This window comes from Eschrichtius robustus, chromosome 2, assembly GCF_028021215.1.
Source record: "Eschrichtius robustus isolate mEscRob2 chromosome 2, mEscRob2.pri, whole genome shotgun sequence".
Classification (NCBI taxonomy): Eukaryota; Metazoa; Chordata; class Mammalia; order Artiodactyla; family Eschrichtiidae; genus Eschrichtius; species Eschrichtius robustus.
This window is the reverse complement of record NC_090825.1, coordinates 169,353,106-169,375,528: the sequence shown is the minus strand read 5'-3', so window position 1 is coordinate 169,375,528 and position 22,423 is coordinate 169,353,106. Positions and strand designations below refer to the sequence as shown.

The 22,423-nt window shown below is 42.5% G+C and overlaps 1 protein-coding gene across 3 annotated transcripts in view; it reads right to left on the bottom strand.

Annotated features, from left to right (window-relative positions):
• The window catches only part of LOC137759981 (zinc finger protein 791-like), a 75,430-nt gene that overhangs the window by 14,714 nt on the left and 38,293 nt on the right, over positions 1-22,423 (bottom strand). The window contains exon 1 of one of the 3 annotated variants that reach the window (XM_068536821.1): positions 13,393-13,489. The exons of the other annotated variants lie outside the window; for them this stretch is intronic. Within the exon in view, the coding sequence (XP_068392922.1) occupies positions 13,393-13,395 (3 nt within the window). The 5' untranslated portion in view covers positions 13,396-13,489. Of the gene's footprint in view, positions 1-13,392; positions 13,490-22,423 lie in introns of those variants that run through there. 3 annotated transcript variants of the gene reach the window in all.

Genomic DNA, 22,423 nt, shown 5'->3' with positions numbered 1-22,423 from the left:
TGAGATTAGGGGGTGGGCTAGGGTGACAGTTTGCGCACATGAGCAGGAACTTCCATGGACTTGATTACTCTCTTGCCAGCATCAAAGGAAGGAACACTCAGGCTTTCTTAGCGCTTTGTACAGATGTGGGGTACAAAGAGGAATAAGGAGGGATGAAAGTATAAAGCTGTCAGCAGACAAAAATAAAAACTGAGGTCAGAGACTTCCGGTTCCTGATCTGGCATGTAAGGAGCTTAGAAGCTGGCATTAGCACCCTCATAGGAAAAAACCAACAAACTAAATATTAACAATAGACCCATCAGAGAATTTAGGTCATGGGGAAGCTGCTGTCTCCAAAATCAGCAAGACAAAAAAGTAGCCATGTCCAGAATACTCTGTTCTTAACAAGAACTGTCCTCAAAATAAATCTATTTTGTAACAGTGCAACTGATCTGGGGCGTGTGTGCGTTGTGTGGTGGAAACACCCACTTGAGTCTCCTCTAGCCTCCCTGCTCTCCAAAGGTGGGGGTAGGGGACAGAAGCACTTGTGACAGTGGTTTCCCCTCCTTACGTCAAATATGTGGTGTCTTTTTAACACCACTGCTCCAACTCTGTCTTCAAATATGTGTCTACCAGTTTGAGTCAATATGAATGCTACCTGGAGTTAGTGTTGGACCTCACAGATTAATAAACACTCCCACAAGACTGCCCCCACTTCAGCTGCTGGGCACAAACAGGGTGCCTGGGCTACTGACATTTCTACCCAGCTGCCTACAAAGTCATAGATCCCCTTGACACTCCCTCAGGTTTGGTAATTTGCTAGAACAATTCTGAGAACTCAGGAAGACACTTGGCTTTACTATTACTGGTTTATGATGAAGAATACAACTCGAACAGCCAAATGGAAGAGATGCATAGGAAAAAATATAGGAGCAGGGAGTAAGGGGGTGGGGTCAAAGGAAACAAAAGCAAAACGAAACAAATGGGACCTAATTAAACTTAAAAGGTTTTGCATATCTAAAGAAACCATTGACAGGCCTGGAGGTTATCATACTAAGTGAAGCCAGACAGAGAAAGACAAATATATAATACTGCTTACATGGGGAATCTAAAGACATGATACAAAAGAACTTATTTACAAAACAGAAATAGGCTCACAAACTTAGAAAACAAACTTATGGTTACCAAAGGGGACAGGTTGTGGGAGGGAGGAATAAATTGGGAGTTTGGGATTGAAAGATACACACTACTATATTTAAAATAGATAACCAACAAGGACCTACTGCATAGCACAGGGGACTCTGCTCAATATTCTGTAACAACCCAAATGGGAAAAGAATTTGAAAAAGAATAGATACATGTATATATATAACTGATCACTTTGCTGTACATCTGAAACTAACACAACATTGTTAATCAACTATACTGTACTCCAATATAAAATAAAAAAATTTAAAAATTCTGTAAAAAAAAACTTGGTTAATACATTTAAAGTATTTTGTATGTCAATAAAATATCAATAAAAAGAAAAAATTTAAAATAAATACAGGAGAAAGTATGGAAAGGTATGTACCAATCAACTTTTTGTGGTTAAGAAATAAGTAAATAAACCATCGACAAAATGAGAAGACAGCACATTGAATGGGAGAAAATATTTGCAAATGATATGACTGATACGGGGTTAATATCCAAAAGATAAACAGCTCATATAACTCAGTATCAAAAAAAAAAAAACCTGATTACGAAATGGATAGAAGACCTGAGTAGACATTTTTCCAAAGAAGACTTACAGATGGTCAACTAGCATATGAAAAGATGCTCAACATCACGGCATCAGAGAAATGCAAGTCAAAACAATGAGGTATCACCTCACACCTGTCTGAACATCTACCATCAAAAAGACCACAAGTAACAAATGTTGGTGAGGATGTGGAGAAAAGGGAACCCTTGTACACTGTTGCTAGGAATGTAAATCAGTGCCAACTAATATGGAAAACAGTACTGAGATTTCGCAAAAAACTGAAAATAGAACTACCATATGATCCAGCAATTCCACTCCTGGGTATATATCTGAAGAAGATGAACACTATTTCAAACAGATACACACACCCCAATGTTCACAGCAGCATTATTTACAATAGCCAAGATATGGAGGCAACCTAAGTGTCCCTCGACAGATGAATGGATAAAGAAGATGTGGTGCATAATACGTACAATGAAATACTTCTCGGCTAGAAAAAAGAATGTAATTTTGCCATTTGCAACAACATGGATAGATGAAGGGTATTATGCTCAGTAAAATAAGTCAACAGAGAAAGACAAATGCTGTATGATTTCACTTATATGGGGAATCTAAAAGAAACAAATGAATATAACAAAACAAAAACAGACTCACAAATAGAACAAACTAGCAGTTACAAATGGGGAGAGCGAAGTGGGGAGGGGAAAGACGGGTGGGAGATTAAGGGGTACAAACTACTATGTATAAAATAAATAAGCTACAAGCGTATATTATACTGTATATTGTATAGCACAAGGAATATAGCCAATATTTTGTAATAACTTTATATGGAGTATAATCTATAAAAATTTTGAATTCTTAGGTTGTATGCCTGAAACTGATATAATATTGTAAATCAACTATACCTAAAAAGAAGTCAGTGGTCTAAAAATATAACAATTGAAGCCACATACTGTCATAGTGGATTTAAAAAATTATATGTTGTCTGTAATAAAGCCACATTCACAATAAAGACAGATGGATTAAGACTAAGGGATGGAAAAAGATGTTATCATGTTAACATTAAAAGATAAGTAGAATATCTGTATTATTTTCTGACAAAGCACAGAGATAAAGAGGGGCAATGCATGAAGATAAAGGGGTCAAGTCTCCAAGAAGACAAAGCAATCCTTAGTGCTTATGTGCACAGCAACAACACAGTGGCAAAATACACCAGGGAAAAATGGATAGAATTACAAGGAAAAACAGACTCCACTATTATAGTTGGACTTCAACACCCCTCTAATGATTACGAGAACCAGCAGGAAGAAATTCAGGAAAGCCACAGAGCTGAATTGAACAGTGCCCTCAAACAACCGGACATAACTGAAAACTGTGGATTACTTCATCAAATAGCAGAATACACATCCTTCTCAAGTTAACATGGGAAATTCATAAGGATAGAACACATTCTGGGGGAATTCCCTGGTGGTCCAGTGGTTAGGACTGGGTGCTTTCACTGCCGTGGGCCCGGGTTTGTTCCCTGGTTGGGGAACTAAGATCCTGCAAGCCGTGTGGCATGGCCAAAACAAACAACACATTCTGGGACATAAAACACATATTAACTAATCTTAAACAAGGGAAATCATACAAAATATACTCTCAGAACACAAAGGCATTAACCTGGAAATCAATAATAGAAAGATATTAAAAAACATTCAAATACTTCGAGATTAAACAACACACTTTTAAATAACCCATGGATCAAAGAAAAAGTTTTAACAGCAATTAAAAATTACCTTGATTAAATAAAAATGAATGTACAATTTACCGAAACTTGTGGAATGCAGCAAAAATAGAGTGGGTGTAGAGGGAAATTTATGGCATTGAAGGCATACACTTGAAGAAAGAGATCTGTAATTAATGATCTAAGCCTTTAGCCTTAAAAAGTAGAAAAAGAAGAGGAAATTAAGCCCAAAGTAAGCCCAGGAAGAGATGTAACAATTTGAGAATCAATGAAAGTACAAGAAATCATTGAGAAAAATCAACAAAACACATCTGTTTTTTGAAGAGATGAAATTCAGAAATGTCTATATAAGCCGAGAAAAAAAGAGAAAAGACATGGGAATTCCCTGGTGGTCCAGTGGTTAAGACTCTGTGCTTTCACTGCTGAGGGTTTGGGTTCAATCCCTGGTTGGGGAACTAAGATCCTGCAAGCCACACAGCACGGCCAAAAAAAAAAAAAAAAAAACAAAAGAAAGAAGAAAAGCCAAATTATTGATATGAGGAATGAAACAGGAGAAAATGAAAATGTAAAAGCATTTGACAAAATCTAAAATCCATTTATGATAGCACACTAGGAATAGAGAGGAACTTCTTCTTCTTGAGAAAGACCATCTACAAAAAACCTGCAGTTAACATCACACTTAATGGTGAGAAGCTAGATGCTTTCCTGGTAAGATCAGGAGGCAATGATGTCCTCTCTCCCACCAGTCCTAGTCAACACTGTACTGGAAGTTTAAGCTTACAGAATAAAAGGACATGTAAGGTATACAGAATGGGAAGTAAGAAATAAAACTGTCTTTTGTCATGTAAGACATGATTATGGAGAAAAAAAATCAACAACAACAAAGAAAACCCCTGAACTAATAAGAGAGTACAGTAAGACTGAAGAATAGTTAACATACAAAGTCAATGATTTCCTATAGATCCAAACAAATATAGTCAATTCATCTTTGACAAAAGATCAAAGGCAATTTAATGAAGAAATGACAGTCTTTTCAACAAATAGTGCCAGGAAAACTAGATATCCACGTTGAAAAAAAGAACGTCTAGACACAGATCCTACACCTTTTGCAAAAATTAACCCCAAATGGACCACAGATCTTATGTAAAATGCAAAACCACAGAACTCCTAGAAGATAACACAGGAGAAAGTGAACCTATCTATGAAACAGAAACAGAATCATGGACATAGAGAACAGACTGGTGGCTGCCAAGGGGGAGGGGGTGGGGGAGGGATGGAGTGGGAGGCTGGGGTTAGCAGATGGAAGCTTTTATACATAGAATGGATGAACAAGGTCCTACTGTACAGCACGAAGAACTATATTCAATATCCCATGATAAACCATAATGGAAAAGAGTATTAAAAATGTATATATGTGTACAGCTGAATCACTTTGCTGTATAGCAGAAATTGACACAACACTGTAAATCAACTATACTTCAAGTTTTTAAAATATTGAAGGAAAAAAGGTAACAGGAGAAAATCTATATGACCTTGGGTTTGGTGATGAGTTTTTTGATTCAACACGCCAAAAGTAGGATTGGTGAAAGAAAAATATTAGTAAATTGACTTCATTAAAATGACAACTTGCTCTATGAAAGACAGGGTTAAGAGACTGAAAATAAGCCACAGACTGGGAGAAAATCTCTGCAAAGCACTTATCTGATAAAGGACTGCTATTTGAAATATCCAAAGAACTCAAAACTCAACAATAAGACAGGCAACACTATTAAAAATGGACAAAATATCAGAACACACACCTCACCAAATAAGACACATGGATGGTAAATAAGCATAAGAAAAGACGCTCCACATCATATGTCATTAGGATTGCAAACAAAAGAAGAATGAGATTATTACTACTTATTAGAATACTAAAATTCAAAAAATTGAGAACGAACACCAAAGGACAGAGACAATGTAGAGCAACAGGAACCCTGTTCCATTCTCAATGCTGGTGGGAATGGAAAACGGTATGTCTACTTTGGAAAACAGGCAGTTTCTTAAAATACTAAACCTATTCTTAACTATACAATCCAACAATCAGGCTTCTTTGTATTTTGCCACATTAGTTGAAAACTTATGTTCATTAAAAAAAAACCTGTGCATGAATTTTTATAAAAGCTTTACTCGTGATTGCCAAGACTTAGAGGTAAACAAGATATCCTTCAACAGGTGAATGGAAAAATAATCACTGGAACATCAATACAATGACATATTTTTCAAGGTTAAAAGGACATGAGGTATCAAACCAAAAAGACATGGAGAAACCTTAAATCATATTGCTAAGTGAAAGCAGCCAATGTGACAAGGCTATACACTGTATTATTGCAACCATAGTTCTCGAAAGGAAAAAACTGTGAGTAAGACCTTCAGCTGCCAGGGATTTCGGGTGGGAGGGAGGAATGAATGAATAGGTGGAGCACAGGGGCCTTTTAGAGCATGAAAGTAGAATACATGATACAGAAATGATGGACACAACTCATTTTATGTTGCCAAAGCCCACAGACTGTCTAACATAAGAGTCAACGCTATTGTAAATTGCAGACTTTAATGCATCAGTATTGGTTCATCAAATGTAACAAATGTACCACAGTAATACTAGATACAAAAAATAGGGCAGGGACCTCCCTGGGGGTCCAGTGGTTATGACTCCCTGCTTCCACTGCAGGGGGCGCGGGTCCAATCCCTGGTGGGGAAACTAAGATCCCGCATGCCCTGTGGCATGGCCAAAAAAAAATACAGGGCAAACTATATGATATGAAGGCAGAGGGGTTTAGTGGGAACTCTGTACTTTGTAATCAAGTTTTCTATAAACCTAAAACTGCTATAGAGAAAGGTAAAGTGTTATTAGGGAAAAAAAAAAGATGAAGTCAGATGTCTTAATATTCATCTCAGATGACTGATGGCTGAAAGAGGTCATCTTTCAGTCAACTGATCTGAAGTTATTTCAGTGAGCCATTTTGGTGCTCTTATGAGGCCTGGACTCTGAGGCTTATAAGAGAGGGTTAAACTACACTGAATGCTGTGTTCCACAGCGCAGCACTGGATATTCTGAGAAGTGAAATGAGTGCCCTGGTTACTATTAGCAGCACCTGCAACTCCGACATGGACAGATGAGTGTTACCTTAATTTTTGTGTGTGTGGCTGCTCGGCATGTGGGATCTTAGTTTGCTGACCAGGGATTGAACCGGTGCCCTCTGCAGTGGAAGCACAGAGTCTTAACCACTGGACCACCAGGGAATTCCCTACCTTGATTTATATCGTGCGTATCTGTTAGGCAAGAGATTCTCAGAATTCTTTTACCACCAAGGGGCAACTCTTAGACAGTCATCCAGGGGTCTGTAAACACATGCTGATGAAGCCAATTGCTGGTCAGTGCTAAGATGACAGCCTGATGTTTGGTCAGTTGTGCACTCTTGAGTCCCATCCTTCATCAGGATGTCCCAAATAAGGGATGAAAAGCAGCAACTCTGCCTGAGCTGGATCATGTATGATCGTGGTGATGCTGTCTCTAATGTCTGAAACTCCCATTGCTTTTCACTCAGAGAATCCTAAGGAGCTCCCCAAGGAGCCTAGGGGTCTGGGAAGGGGGTGACCTTCTTCAGAAAGGGACTTAAGAAAGGGGAGGCCACCCCTCCCGCAAGTAGGTTATGGCAGGGGGCCCAGGTTTAGCTGTATCTTGCCTGAAGGGGGTCTCCATAGCTGAGCTGAGCTCTTGGGGTGCTGTTCACAGGTCCCAAATCATAGTGGGAATCTGGGTGAAGGGTCACATGCTCAGGGCTATCTATTTTTAGCATAGCTCTGTCAGAAGGGATAACTGCAGCTCGAATGGCATATAGTGTGGAGCCTAGGGCAGTTACTGATGGCAACTCCAGAGGCAGGAGACGAGGTCACTGAAGCCTCTACTGTGAATCAGTGTCTGATGACACTAAGGGAAGTGCCTGTTGTCTGGCATTTTGACCTGAGTCCAGAGCCTTTTTGTTTTTTTTGTAGGGGGAATATTCAAGGTGGGCCAATTTACAAGTAATAGTATAAATAGGCTCAAGTAAAATTCGTAAACAAGGAATCAGATGCCTCCAGAACACCAGAAGAATCTAGACAAGGTTGTGGGTGCTGAGCGGGACAACAGTTATTTCTTCACTGTGTCAGGGAGAGTGGGCCCCAGGTTACCAAATAATTGTTAGGAATTTAAGCTAGGTGCCAGGAACCTCACATCATATACCAGCAATGGCCTGTCTACTGTTTAGGAGCTCTTTTTGTCAATATTTTTATGTTCTGATGTCCTCAGAAAGAGGATGTCATTGGTGTAATGTCACACCTGTGCTTCTGGAGCAAGATGGCTACAGTTCAGATCCTGCCTGTAGAGACTGTGTCTGCTCACAGTGGTGCTGAGGTTCCCTGAGGGTAGCTAGGTAAAGGTGTACCATGCCCCTTCGAGGTGAAGGCCAACTGCAGCTGAGAAGCTGCTGAAATAGACACTGAACAGAACAGACTTAGCCAAATCTGTGGGAGCAGGATATTTACGTTGCTGAGTGGGTGGAGCCAGTAATTTCCATAATGTTGGGGGCTCGGAATTGGGGCTTATTTGGTGAAATCACAGCCTCAAGGTTGCCGTAATCCAGTGTGAGGTGTCATTCATTTTTTCCAGGGTTGAGAAGAGACCAAATAAGGCTATTAAAAGGAGAAGCACAGGGGGTTAATCACTTCCTCACTGAACAGATTTGTACAGTGTTTTTCAATCCTTCAAAACCCTGTTTAATTTACACTGGGCCATATTTAACTAGGGGGGTAAGGTAAGTGGGGTCTCATTTATCAATATAATTTGAAAGTGGCAAAGACTAAATTAAAATTTCACTGGATCAGACCTTCCTTGCTGGGTGTGGATATTTTAGGACAGTCGGTGATAAGACCACGGGGAATTTAGGTAAGACCACAGGTCTCAAAGTTAAGGTGAAATACACCTATTAGTCTTCTATATGATATCTAGTAATTCCCCTAAATTTATCAGGGGTACCTTGCTTAAATTTAGTGGGATCCCAGCTATAACTGTAATTTGAGCCCTAGTATTTATTATTTGCATGAAAGTTTGAGAATTAGTGCAGCACAGCAGATGGCAAAATTACTTCATAAACTATGTTGTTGAGGCACCAAAGCCAAGTAGTGCCCTTTCATCTTTTTCGTTGTGTAAATTCTTTCTGTATATTTTGGATTTCCAATTGGGTCAAATTGTGGACCTTTGTTTCATTATTTTTTTCATTTGTCCTCTCCCTCTTGTCCCCCCCACTTTTGCTTTTTTTTGGTCACTGGATATATATTGAATACTTCGGGGGAGGGGGTATCCTCTGGTATTTATAAACTCTACTTCTGGAGAGCCTCACACATCAGTGCTATCAGGGTCAGAGGCCTCCTCTATGATATCTGGCCACTTTATAAAGTATAAGGAACTTGGGCTTAAATCAGGTTTGAAGGAGTCCCTTGGTTGTGCCACATGGGTGCCATGGTGTTGTCCCCTGTAACCCTGAAGGTCAGGATCTCTGTTGCAATAAAGGCAGCAGCAGAACTCAAGGGTCCTGGGGAACTCTCTGGAATTACGAGTGGGGACTCAGCCACCATCTAATGACTGCCTTTCCCGCTCTCTTTTCTCTCCAGTAACCGCTCTGTCAGGAACTACCACCCAACTAGCCCAGCTCTTACCCAGGCTATCATCTCTCTTTCCCACCTGTGCCTTACATGTTGGGTCCAACCCAGGCACTAGCACAGCTTCACTCTAACACGCAGATAAATCCCAGCAAACACACTGACCCAAGACTAATTTAAGGAGAGCTCCAATCCCATACTGCTGCTCCCAAATGCCTAGGAGTTCTTAAAACTGACAATTCTGGTCGGCTGAACACAGAACTGAGTCCTGGTACGGTCAACAATGCAACACAGGGCAGCACAGCTCACAGCTCGAGCTCCCCAGCACCCAGCAGCCCACAGCGCCGGCCGCCATCAGACAGCAGAGCAGGTGAGCGAGTCAGAGCAGGAGAAGACAGACAGGTGGTGATCATGCCTGGCCATGCTGCTCACAGGGCCAGCTGCTATGGTCACCTGCAGAGGTGCGGCTGAGGCTGTCACCAGTGTAGTACACACCCACCAAGAGGGTAAGGGTTACGACTCATAGAAGAGAGGTCTCGGGGGAGAGCAGGCCTGGCCTCTCAAGCAGCTCTGAAATGGCTTCACAAACCAAGAAGAGGATCCTGGCCTGGGTGTTCACTGTGGGTGGAAGGTGGGACTGAGGCAAAAATTCTTGCCCAAGGGCAGGAGCCTGTGTGGCTGGAACCCCCTGCCACCTCTAGAAGGGAGGCCACCCAGACTTCTCATCAGCTTGTCCAGGTCAGGGCACAAGGGGAAGAGGGAGGTGTTAAAAAGAAACAGTAGGCCCCAAATGGAGTCATTTGTGCTAAGCCCATGTCACCAAACAAAGACTTAATACCTAACTGCAAATTTGACCTCCCCCAGGAATGTCATCTTAACCAATCTGGAATTTTCTGGTCAACACCAACGAGGTAATCTGCCACATAGGTTTTTCCTTTTTTGAAAAAAAAATATTTATTTGGCTGTGCTGGGTCTTAGTTGCAGCACGCCGAATCTTCGTTGCGGCATGTGAACTCTTAGTTGTGGCATGTGGGATCTAGTTCCCTGACCAGGGATCGAGCCTGGGGCCACTTGATTGGGAGCACGGAGTCTTAACCACTGGACCACCAGGGAAGTCCCCGCATAGCTTTTTTTCTGTCCCTCAAAGAAAGATGAGATAATCCACTCTTTCCTTCCCCCTTCCCCCTTCTGCCCATCTAAGCCTTCCATCTTGGACACCTCTCTACTTGCTAGATTCACCACCAATCACTTAATAAAGCCAATAAGACCTTTAACATTTATTTAGTTGAATTCTTGTTATTTAACAGATTGGTGAGGCTTTAACTGTGAGCAAACATCAAAAAATGCGGAGTCTGGGGACTTCCCTGGCAGTCCAGAGGTTAAGACTTCGCGCTTCCACTGCAGGGGGGCACAGGTTCAATCCCTGTCGGGGAGCTAAGATCCCGCAAGCCGTGTGGTGTGGCCAAAAAAAGAAAGAAAGAAAAAGATGCATTTGCAATTGCTTCCTTTTTGATAAAGAAACACCAAATCAAGATGCTCAAGAAATGATCAATACTGTTTATTTGGGGGTGGCTGAACCAAGAGCACTTGAGGGGTCAGGGTGTTCTGGAGTGAGTCTACTTTAGACCTTCTTAACCTAACAGCCTTTTCCTAACCTTCGCATGATTACTTAAGATTAACTGAGTAATCTGCATAAACCATATTTTTCTATTTAACAGCCTTTACTTTTAATTAGCTTGCTTTTAATTTTTTAATTTTAAACTTATTTTTTACTTTTCTATGGCGGAAACCATTCTAAGATTTACTCCTTTAAACATTAACACTTACAAAAGTTTAAAGCATAAAAAATGAAAAGTTTCATATCTCCTTCTAACTAAAATTACAAGAGAGGCATCATAGTTTCTCCTTATATCTCACTCTGGCGGTTACTTCAGAAATAAGTAATGTGTAATGCACTAGGAATTTGGGTCTAATCCATTAAATATACTAGGATTTTCAATGACTTAGGTAAGTTTTGAATAGTTTTCCTCATATCAATTAAAGGAATTCATTTGCTTCAGTATTATAGCACTTAAAATTTCAAAGCTCTCTAAGGACATGCACATACAAAAACTGACTTACAAATGTAAAAACCATCTGAGAACTCAAATACACCCATCTCATATCTTGAGACTCTCTTGCCTAAAAGGAACAAATACTCTGGTTCCAGAATTCCTGGCCGTACTCCCACTATGTCTCTCAATCAACATACATTTAAAGCCTGAGACCTATAAATATTATACACTCACACAGTAAATTATATTACAAACTATTAAGGGAAACTAGAGTTAAGAGCTGCAATATTCAACATATAAACATATACAAGGAAAGAAATGCAAATATTTCAATCAGTAAGATAAGCAACCTGTTTCCCTACAGTTCAGAAGAAAACCCAGATTTCCAGAGGTCCAGACTCCCCTTGTGGGGATACAACCCCTAGAGTGTGTTAGTCCCTGGTGATGGAGGGTAAGGATACCTGAGCAGCCATAGAAATAAACTCTGGAGGCTCCAACATAATGCAAATGCTCCCTTCTCAGGCTTCAATTCTTACAAGTGAGAAAACTCTTGGCCAGATTCAATTTAAAGTTCTAACTGAAATGTACTCCGAAATTCATAAACTCTTGTCCAGGAGACAGAACACCTGACCTTCACAGACTTTCTCAATGTACTCATATTACTCTGAGTGCACCTACACTGCCGATGCAACTCAAACCTGTATCTCAAAATAGGCACCAAGAAAATCACAGTTATAGCTTCAGAAAGGGCATCACTCCCCATCCCCCACCCACCATCACAGGTGCATCCCCAGCTTTCCAGGGATCTGTATCTTCTCTTACTATAAAGACTCCTTCCACAGTGGGTGCAAGCAGGTAGGACACTTGCAGGGGGAGGCTCCCCAGCAAGAACAACTGGTCCTCTGAGTACTTCCCTTTGCAGGCTTAAGGGGGCCTTAGCTTAGAAATACTGACCACAGGTCTCGGTTCCCCACTGTTGTTGCCTTGGACACCACTGATATTTTAAATGACACACACCCAGTGTTTGAATAATCCAGCACAAACACTCTAAACCAGAATTTATGTGTAAAGGAAGGAAGAAAATGGTAAGGCATTTTTCTAGTTCAAGAACAAAACACACAAATGTCTATTCCTTTCAGAAAATAAATGTCAGTTAATTATTATTTCCATGGCAAGGAACTGTTTGGAAATAATCATAATTGAAGAAAAGAAAAAAACAGATCTCGAATGTTACATGCAGTCACTCATGAGACCAAAAAAAAAGAAAAATTTTAACTAACAGAATGGTATAATGGAATACTTTGTTTTATTTTTTCTGAAATTCACCTCTTTCTTCCCCTTTGGAAATATTTTATACTCTCTTTCAAGATCTATTGATTAAATACATTTACAGTTATCAAAAACCGAGACTTAAAGTGAATAAAGTCACAAACTCAGGGAGGGGCAAGGCTGACCTGGAACTATGATAAAAAGCTCCAAAGAGGAACCTCCACCCACAGGGCTCAAACAGGATGTCTGTGCCCAGGAAAGGTCCGGGGGGGAAGCACAAGACTTATACAATGTAGTTCCAGGTGGTTAGTCTCTGATTTTTTCTCATGGAAAATTTACATGGACAAAAAAATGAATCTTTAAAAAGATCCATTCATGGCTCTGTGGAGAAATGATACAATTAAAATACTGCGTAGTCTGAAATGCACCGCGGAAGACAAATAGTTAATAATGAAGCTATGAACTGGAGAGGGGAAGATGGCGTTTGGGAACGTAGGGAAAGATCTGGAAATCTAAGCATTTATTGCCTGCCCTGGGAAGAGCAAGGGTGCAAGAACAGGGTCGTGGATTTGTGACCCTGTTTCTCAAAATTTGGGAAAGTGATGGGGAAAAGAGTCCCCCCACCCCGGGGAGAAAGGAGGGACGGGGGACCCCAAAGACCACAGCTCCTCCAACGCAGGAGCCCCGGATACTGAGTCACGATTGTCCTCTGATCACCCTCCCCGTGGACACCACACAATCTGGAGTAGACATGGCCGCAGCAGTGAGCGGAGAGGCCGCCCTGGGTCCCGACTGCCGGCCGAGCCCCCACGCTGCCTGCCGCGCCGGCTGTGGACTCCGGTCCGCAGGTCCGGAGTTGATCGCTGGGAGGCCTGGGTCCCACCACAGCCAGTTCCAACCGGTCCCTCCGCCCCCGTCTCCCAACACCAGGCTCCCCAACTCACCATTTTTCGGTTTCTCGGCTTCCCTGTCGTCCACCCCACGACTACCGCGGCAAGTGCAGGTCTCAGCGACAGAGGATGCCGCGGAGCCACCGGAGCCCTTTAAGGGCACCGAGAGGGGATGTGCTGCGCGGCGGGAGCAAATGGGAATGAGCGAGCAGTCCACGCCACCCACGAGCGTCACTGGAGCGTCGCCCACTGGCGCCCACACGTACGTAACCAGCGACTCCCCTGATTGGACAGTTCGCAAGGCCCCGCCCCCCGCGCCTGAGTGACAGGAGGTCGGAGTTCTCGTCTTTGCGCCGACCTTGTCCTGGCAGTGGGCCAGAACTGTCCCCTCCACGGACACTGCGCTGAACCATAAGGCCGCGAGGCCCTCACGGAACTGTGACACTTCTTCACAGACACGGAGACTTAAAAGTGACCTCACCATATGAAATGAGTCTGGCTCCACTTTTATCTTTGACCATTTCCTTTGAGAGACGCCCATCCATCCCTACCTACCCCCACTCATTTGGTACTTTAAAAGCCCGCCGGCCTCAGGGGCACTTGGCTCTGGTGGGAGGATGAACCCCGCAGTCCTAGACCAGCCCTGAAGCCTCAGACACTAGCATGTGTGAAACACTGCGAAAGAGAAACCACCGGCAAACCTTTTCAGTGTAATTCCTTTAACACTTGTTTGTTGAAAGGTCAAAGGAGGCAAAACTGAAAGACCACTGCTGAGTGAAAAATGGCGACGGTATGAAGGATAAACAAAGAATCACAACCACCGTCATGAATGGGGCAGGACCGAGATGAGTGAGGGATGGGAACGTCAGCACACTCTCACCATTGCCCACAGGCCATTTATGACTCTTCATGAAGATTCCAAAGATGTTTCAATTATCACTAAATCTTGCCACAAAACATGTTGTATATTCTTTTCTGAATATATTTGCTGATAAAAATTTCAAGCAGGGCTTCCCTGGTGGCACAGTGGTTGAGAATCTGCCTGCCAATGCAGGGGACACGGGTTCGAGCCCTGGTCTGGGAAGATCCCACATGCCACGAAGCAACTAGGCCCGTGAGCTACAACTACTGAGCCTGTGAGTCTGGAGCCTGTGCTCCGCAACAAGAGAGGCCGCGATAGTGAGAGGCCCGCGCACCGCGATGAAGAGTGGCCCCCGCTTGCCGCAACTAGAGAAAGCCCTCGCACAGAAATGAAGACCCAACACAGCCAAAAATAAATAAATAAATAAAATTTTTAAATAAAAAAAAATAAAAATCCTTTAAAAAAAATTTCAAGCAGTAATTAAGTTTGGAAACAAACATAATTTGTGTATGTTAGTTTGTCCTATAATGTGGCAATCTGAGTTTTCAGTCGCGGTTTTGGCAGAAAAATCAGTAAGAAGCCAAGTGTCTGCTGAGAAAGAATGGGTTCCATAAATGCATCATCATATGCAGTTTTTAAAAACAAAGGGTATTGCTATGAAAAGATCTGGAGGATTTATCAATAGAGCAAATAAGTGCAGTGTATTGCAATGTATATACCATGTTACCTTTTCTATAACCTTCGGAGACAGGTGGAACCTCGACCAACCCCCCCCCCCCAAGTGTTGGTTGAGTAGTGGAGACTAACACACACCTACCAAGAATATATGAAAGGGTTAATTACTTCTGTAACTGAGGTCTCTGGGGAGAGCAGGGTGGGCCTCTCAAGCACGTGGGAAATGGATTGAGAACAAGGAAGGGAGCCTGGCCTGGGTTTTTTAAACTGAGGTTAGGGGGTGGGCTAAGGTGGAGGTTCACACACAGCCTTTCTTATCACCTTGTACAGATGTGGGGCACAAAGGGAAGAAGGAGGGGTAAAACTTTAAAGCTGTCAACTGTCAAGTAATGGAAAATACATACACTGGCCTCTGCCCCTGGTTCCTGGCACCCAGATCCTAAAAGCTTGTAAATTCCTAAGGGATAAGAGCACTAGGAGCATCTCTTGTTCCGCTGAAGCGACTCTGGCTGGGCTCCTGGATAGCTGCTGGGTGAGGGCTGGTCACCAGAAAAAGCAAGCCATGACCAGGAGCTTGGAATTTTCAGCCCAACACCCCATCCTCCAGAGAGGGAATAGGGCCTGGAAATGAAGTTAATAATCAATCACGCCTACGTGAGGAAACCTCCGTAAAATCCCAAGGGTATCCCAAGGGTATGGGGTTCGGAGAGCTTCCAGGTTGGTGAGGACATCCACATGGGGGAGGGTGATGCACCCCAACTTCACACGGACCCTCCCAGACCTCACCCTTTGTATCACTTCATCTGGCTCTTCACTTGTATCCTTTATCATATCCTTTAATAAACTGGGAAATAAACTGGGAAATGTAAGTTAAGTGTTTCTCTGAGTTCTGTGAGCTGCTCTAGCAAACAGAACCCAAGGAGGGGGTTGTGGGAACCCCTGATTTGTAGCCAAGTCAGACAGAAGTTGTGAATAACCTGAGGACCTACTCCTTGTGATTGGCATCTGAAGTTGGGGGGCGGGAGTGGCTGCCTTGTGGGACTTAGCCCTTAACCTGTGTAATCTGATGCTGTCGCCAGGCAGGCAGTGTTAGGATTCAGTTAAGTTGTAGGACACCCCACTGGTGTCACAGAGAATTTACTTATTGGGGGAAAGCCCTCACATATTTGGTGACCAAAAGTGTCAGGAGTGAAGTGTTCTGGGTAAAAGTAAAAGCGAAACACAGGCAGGAAGAACTGGGTTTTCTCTACTCAGGAAAAATACTGAGTTTTCCCAACATATCAGCAGTCAAACATTACAAGATGGAGTCAGAGACCTCTGATCTGGCAGATAAGGAGCTTAAAAGGTAACAGTCCCATCCTCAACAAACTTTTTGTAAAAAGCAAACAAACTGAAAAAATCAATGACTCTTCTTAGATCTATCAAAGAACTGAGGTCACAGGGCAAAGTGCTGTCTCCAAAATTGCAGAGACTGAAAAATAGCCATTCTGAAATATCCCCACAATATTCCACTCTTCTTAACAAGTCCTGTCCTCAAAAGAATCTGCTTCATTAGAGGCTAACCAACTGGGATTCCACCAGTGCCTAAATGACATGAGGGGTGGGAAATAGGCAACTTGAGTCCCCTCTAGCCTTTCTGCCTGACCTCTCAGCAAATACTTCGTATGTTTTCCAAAACTATGCCAACTCTCCAGCACCAACTGGGTGTCCTGCAATTCAATTCAAGTCTAACACAAACTAACCAGAGTTAACATCAGACTCCACAGTTTACAGGTTCAATCCTGTAAGACTGCCCCCATGTCGGATGCCAGCTGCAAACAGGGCAGCGGGCAGGTTATACACATTTCTGCATGGCCCACTACAAATTCAGAGGTTCCCTGGACAATACCTCATCTTCGTTAATTGGCTAGAACAGCTATCAGAATGAAGAAAAACACTGCTTATTATTACCAGTTTACTGTAAAAGATACAAGTCAGGAACAGCCAAATGGAAAGGGTGCACAGGGCAAAGTGGTGGTCGGGGGGTAGGGAGCTTCCATGCCCTCTCCTGGCATGACAGTCTCCCAGCATGGTGATGTGCTCACCAACTGAGATTTCTCTGAATCCCGAGGTTTAGAGGTTTCGATGAAGTTTCCTCATGTCGACCATTGGTGAATAACTCAATCTCCAGTCCCTCTTTCCTCCCCAGAGGTTGGGAACGGGGCTGAACATTCTAAGCCTCTAATCAAAGCTTGGCCTTCCTGGTGACCAACCCATACCCTAAAGCCATCTTAAGGGCCTGGAAGCAGTTGCCTCATTACAACATAAGATGCTCTCATCACTCAGAAAGTCCAAGGGCCTTAGGAGATCTTTGATAAGAACTGTGGACAAAGACCAAACATTTTTCTTATCATACCACAGAAGGTCACAGCCCAGGGACACACGCTCATTAAAATACTGAGACCAAATCATGGGAGGACAGAACATTTCCTCTCCACCCACAACATGCCACTACACCAAGAAGACTCCTGTTTCATCACAGTGGGGCACACGGAAAGAACGGTATGTTTCAGAATTTATTTACAAGTCTCTACAGTACCCCAAAGGTGACATGGGAGACAAAAGCAAGGACATCTGAGGATATTTTACCCCTGACAGCTACAACAGATAGTCAACACAGCCTAAGGCCAGTCAGATAAACATAAAACCTCACACTAAGGTCTATTTACCTCAGCTCCTTTTCACACTACATCATGTCCAGTATTCAACAAAAAAATTCAAAGGCACAAGAAGACTTAAAAAACACATCTTCAGGAGACAGTGTAAGCAGGTCTTTGCAGGAAACTGCCCTCGGCAGGAAGTCCCTTTCCTTGTCACTTTAGCAAAGTTGTAATGTAACTAACTTTTAAAACAGGCGCCCCCATGCTCTCCTCATCTCCCGCCCAAGCACACCTTTCAAATCTTTTCATCACACAACACCTTGCCTAGCCTGTCGGTTCAAAGAAGTAGAAATGAGTAAGTAGAATAAGTAATTAACAGATGACCAGATCTCTTCCCTAGCTTCCCTTTCAGTAATCTCGTGAACAAACTGTGTGACCAAACTGTGTGATTAACATCTGGAGGAAGATCACAAGTCGATGAGCCTGCATGCAGTGGGGGGCAGTGACGACTGTGACCCCCTATTTCAATGATTAACTGAGATTACTTCCCTCTTTCCCTTTAAAACTTTCATGGCCGAGCAGACCCTTGGGAGGTGGTTTCTTGGGTTCACCATCTTCCCGGATTGCCGGCACTCTGATTAAAGACAACTTTCCTTTCTATCAACATTTGTGAATATGATTTTGTAAGCTGCGAGCAGCGGGCCCTGATTCGATGACAATAGGACAAGGAAAAGAACCTGATTCAGATGTAGTGGGTATGCTGGAATTATCAGACCAGAAATTTGAAGCAACCATGATGAATATGCTAAGGACTCAAACAGAAATAGTGGATGAGGGACTTCCCTGGTGGTCTGGTGGTTAAGACTCCACGCTTCCAATGCAGGGGGCGCAGGTTTGATCCCTGGCCGGGGAGCTAAGATCCCACATGCTGCAGGGCATGGCCAAAATAATTTAAAAAAACCCCAAAGAAACAGTGGGTGATGTGCAAGTACAGATAGGTCACGTACGCAAATATGGAAACACCTGAGAAAGAACCAAAAGGGAAATACAAGAAATAAAAAACAAAAGCACAGGGCCTTCCCTGGTGGCGCAGTGGTTAAGAATCTGCCTGCCAATGCAGGGGACACGGGTTCAAGCCCTGGTCCAGGAAGATCCCACATGCCATGGAGCAACTAAGCCCATGCGCCACAACTACTGAGCCTGCGCTCTAGAGCCCACGAGCCACAACTACTGAGCCCAAGTGCCACAACTACTGCAGCCTGCACGCCTAGAGCCCATGTTCGGCAACAAGAGAAGCCACCACGGTGAGAAACCCGTGCGCTGCAATGAAGAGTAGCCCCCCGCTCACCGCAGCTAAAGAAAGCCCGCGTGCAGCAACAAAGACCCAACACAGCCAAAATAAATAAATTTAAAAAAAAAATTTAAAAAACTAAAACCCCAAAAAAACCAAAAGCATAGAAATGAATCATTCCTTTGGCAGGGTGGGGGTGAGGGCACATCAATACGATGGAAATGTGTGAGGAAAGAATCACTGAGTTTGAGGAAATGTCAAGAGAAATTTCCAAAACTAAAATGCAAAGAGATGAACAAAAAAGGGAACAGAAATCCATGAACTTTGAGACAATTATATAAAGTGTAACATACACATAATGGGAATACACGAAAGAGAAGAAAGATAGAAGGGAACAGAAGAAATAAGTGAGGCTTATGGGGACTGAGATTTTCCCAAAATTAAGGACAGTCACCAAACCACAGATCCAGAAAGCTCAGAGAAATGAGATTAAAAACTGAAAAATGCACACCTAGAAATACCATATTCAAACTTGAGAAAAATCAAAGACAAAGAGAACATCTTAAAAGAAGGTAGAGTGAGAAAATATCAGGTATAGAAAAACGAGGATAAGAATGAAATCAAACTTCTTTTCAGAAACCATGTAAGCAGGAAGAGAGTTTCGTGAAATAAAGTGCTGAAAGAAAAACCACCCAACTAGAATTCTGTGTCGAGCAAAATTATCCTTCCAAGGTGAGAGAGAAATCAAGACTTTCTGAGACAAACAAAGATCAAGGGAATTTGTTATCAGCACACCTGCTTTGCAAAAACTGTTAAAAGAAATTTGTTAGGGACTTCCCTGGGGGTCCAGTGGTTAAGAACTCCATGCTCCCAATGCAGGGGGTCTGGGGTTCGATCCCTGGTCTGGGAACTAGATCCTGCATGCTGCAACTAAAGATCCCGCATGCCACAATGAAGATCCTGCACGTGGCAACAAAGATCCCACATGCCGCAACTAAGACCCAGTGCAGCCAAATAAATAAATAAATATTAAAAAAAAAGGAAATTTGTCAGGAAGAAGGTAATGATGAAGAAAGGAAGAGTGTTAGAGAAGGAATAAATGAAGGTAAAATAAAATGATTTATTTCTGTTATTTTTATGTATTCTGACAGAAAACACTTTGTTCAAAATCATAACAGCAACTATATATTCAGTAATTATAGCTTATGGATAAATGAAATGAATGATAGCAATGGTACAAGGGCAGGGAGGAGGAATTGGAATACTCTGTTATGAGAAAACTGCACATCCACTGAAGTGATGGTATACTGTTACTTCAGAGAGGACAAGGTTAGTTGTAAATGTATATTGCAAACTCATGGGCAAATACTGAAAAACGTATAATAGTAAGCCAGAAGAGGAGAAAAAACATGGAACCACATAAAATGCTCAATAAAACGTAGAGAAGACAGAAGAAAGGTGGAAGAGAATGAAGAAACAAGAACAAAGGTAACAAACAGAAAAGAGTAGAAATATGGTAGATATTGATCCACTCTATCAATAATCACCTTAAACATCAATGGTCTAAATACAAGAAATGAAAGACAGAAATTGTCAAGTGAATAACAAAATAACAATTACATGTTGTCTGCAAGAATCAGTTTAAAGACACAGATAAATTAAAAGTAAGGACCTTCTTTAAGATCCTCCCTGGTTGTCCAGTGGGTAAGACCCTGTGCTCCCAGTGCAGGGGGCCCGGGTTCGATCTCTGGTCGGGGAACTAGATCCCGCATGCCATGCCGCAGCGAAGAAGCCCATGTGGCGCAGCTAAGAGCGTGCATGCTGCAACTAAAGATCAAGCACGCCGCAGCTAAGATCCGGTGCAGCCAAAAAAAAAAAAAAAGTGAAGGGTGGAGAAGGATATACCATGCCAACACTAAACAAAAGAAAACTGGCATAGCCACATATATATTTCTTTTAATTTTATTGAAGTATAGTCGATTTACAGTGTTGTGTTTAATTTCTGCTGTACAGCAAAGTGACCCAGTTATACATATATATTCTTTTTCATATTCTTTTCCATTATGGTTTATTACAGGATTTTGAATATAGTTTCCTGTGCTATACAGTAGGACCTTGTTGCTTATCTATCCTATATATAATAGTTTGCATCTGCTAATCCCAAACTCCCAATCCTTCCTTCCCACCGACCCCCCCCCCGCCCCCCCCCCCCCCCCCCCCCCCCGGCAACCACAGTCTGTTCTCTGTATCTGTGACGTCTGCAGACACTCCTGTCTGGTGCATGGGCACACCCAATGCTCTGCACACCTGACCCTCCCACCCCATAGCCTGCTCCATGTATGTGCTCCAGACAGTGAGGGAAAGCCTCTCCCCTGTCTTGTAAGCACATGCATTCAGCTGGCTCAACTCAGTGGGATGGAAGAAGACAAGCATTTCAGGGGACTATATCTCAGGAAAACAAATGGGAGGCTCTCAGTACCCCGCCTGGTTGTGAGGGATCAAAAGAAGGCATACAGGGAATTCCCTGGTGGTCCAGGGGTTAGGACTCCAAGCTTCCACTGCAGGGGGCACAGGTTCAATCCCTGGCTGGGGAACTAAGATCCCGCATGCCGAGGGGTGCAGACAAGAAAAACAAAAAAAACAAACGAAGGCATACAATCTTAAGAATCCCTGCTAAAGAGGGAACAAGAGGTGTGAGGCGGGTGCATTCATAGATAAGGTCTGACAGAATCACAGAATTCCCAGCTGGGCTGACTGGTGAAAAGTGTTTCTTTCCCAAAACCAGTCAGTGGAGGAATTGACTGCTCCTTCACATGTGAACACAGCAATGCAAAACCTCAAGGAACACACACACACACACACACACACAGAAAAATGACAACAAGGAAACTCAACAATTTTCTGGTAACCTAATCCACAGAAATGGAGGTCTAGAAATTGCCTAATGAAGAATTTAAGATAATTGTTCAAAGGAAGCTCAGGGAGCTTCGTAAGAATACATACAGTCAACTCAACAAAATAAACAATACATGAACAAAAGGAGATGTTCGACTGATAGACAGAAATCACAAAGAACCAAACAGAAATTCTGGTGCTGAAGAGTACAATAAATGAATTGAAAAATGAAATACAGCTTCAAGAACTGACTTGATGAATCAGATAAAAGAATCTGTGAACATGAAGACTGTTCATTTGAAATTATTCAGTTAGAGGAGAAAAGAGGAAGAAAAAAGGATGAAAAGGAATGAAGAAAGCTTATGGGAATTAGGGGACACCAGCAAAAGAAATAATATACACATTATGGAATGCCTATAAGGAGAAGAGAGGGAGAAGGGTAGAAAGCCTAGTTAAAGAAATGATGACTGGAAACTTCCCAAATATTCGGAAAGATATGGACATCCAGGTACCTAAAGCTCAAATATCCCTAAACAGGTTAAACCCAAAGAAGACTTCATAAAGATGCATTATAATTGAATTATTAAAAATCAAAGAAAGAATTTTGAAAGTAACGGGAGGAAAGTGATACATCACATAAAGGGAACCCCAATAGACTATCAACAAATTTCTCAGCAGAAACCGTGAGGCCATAAGAGAGTGGCATGACATATGCAAAGAGCT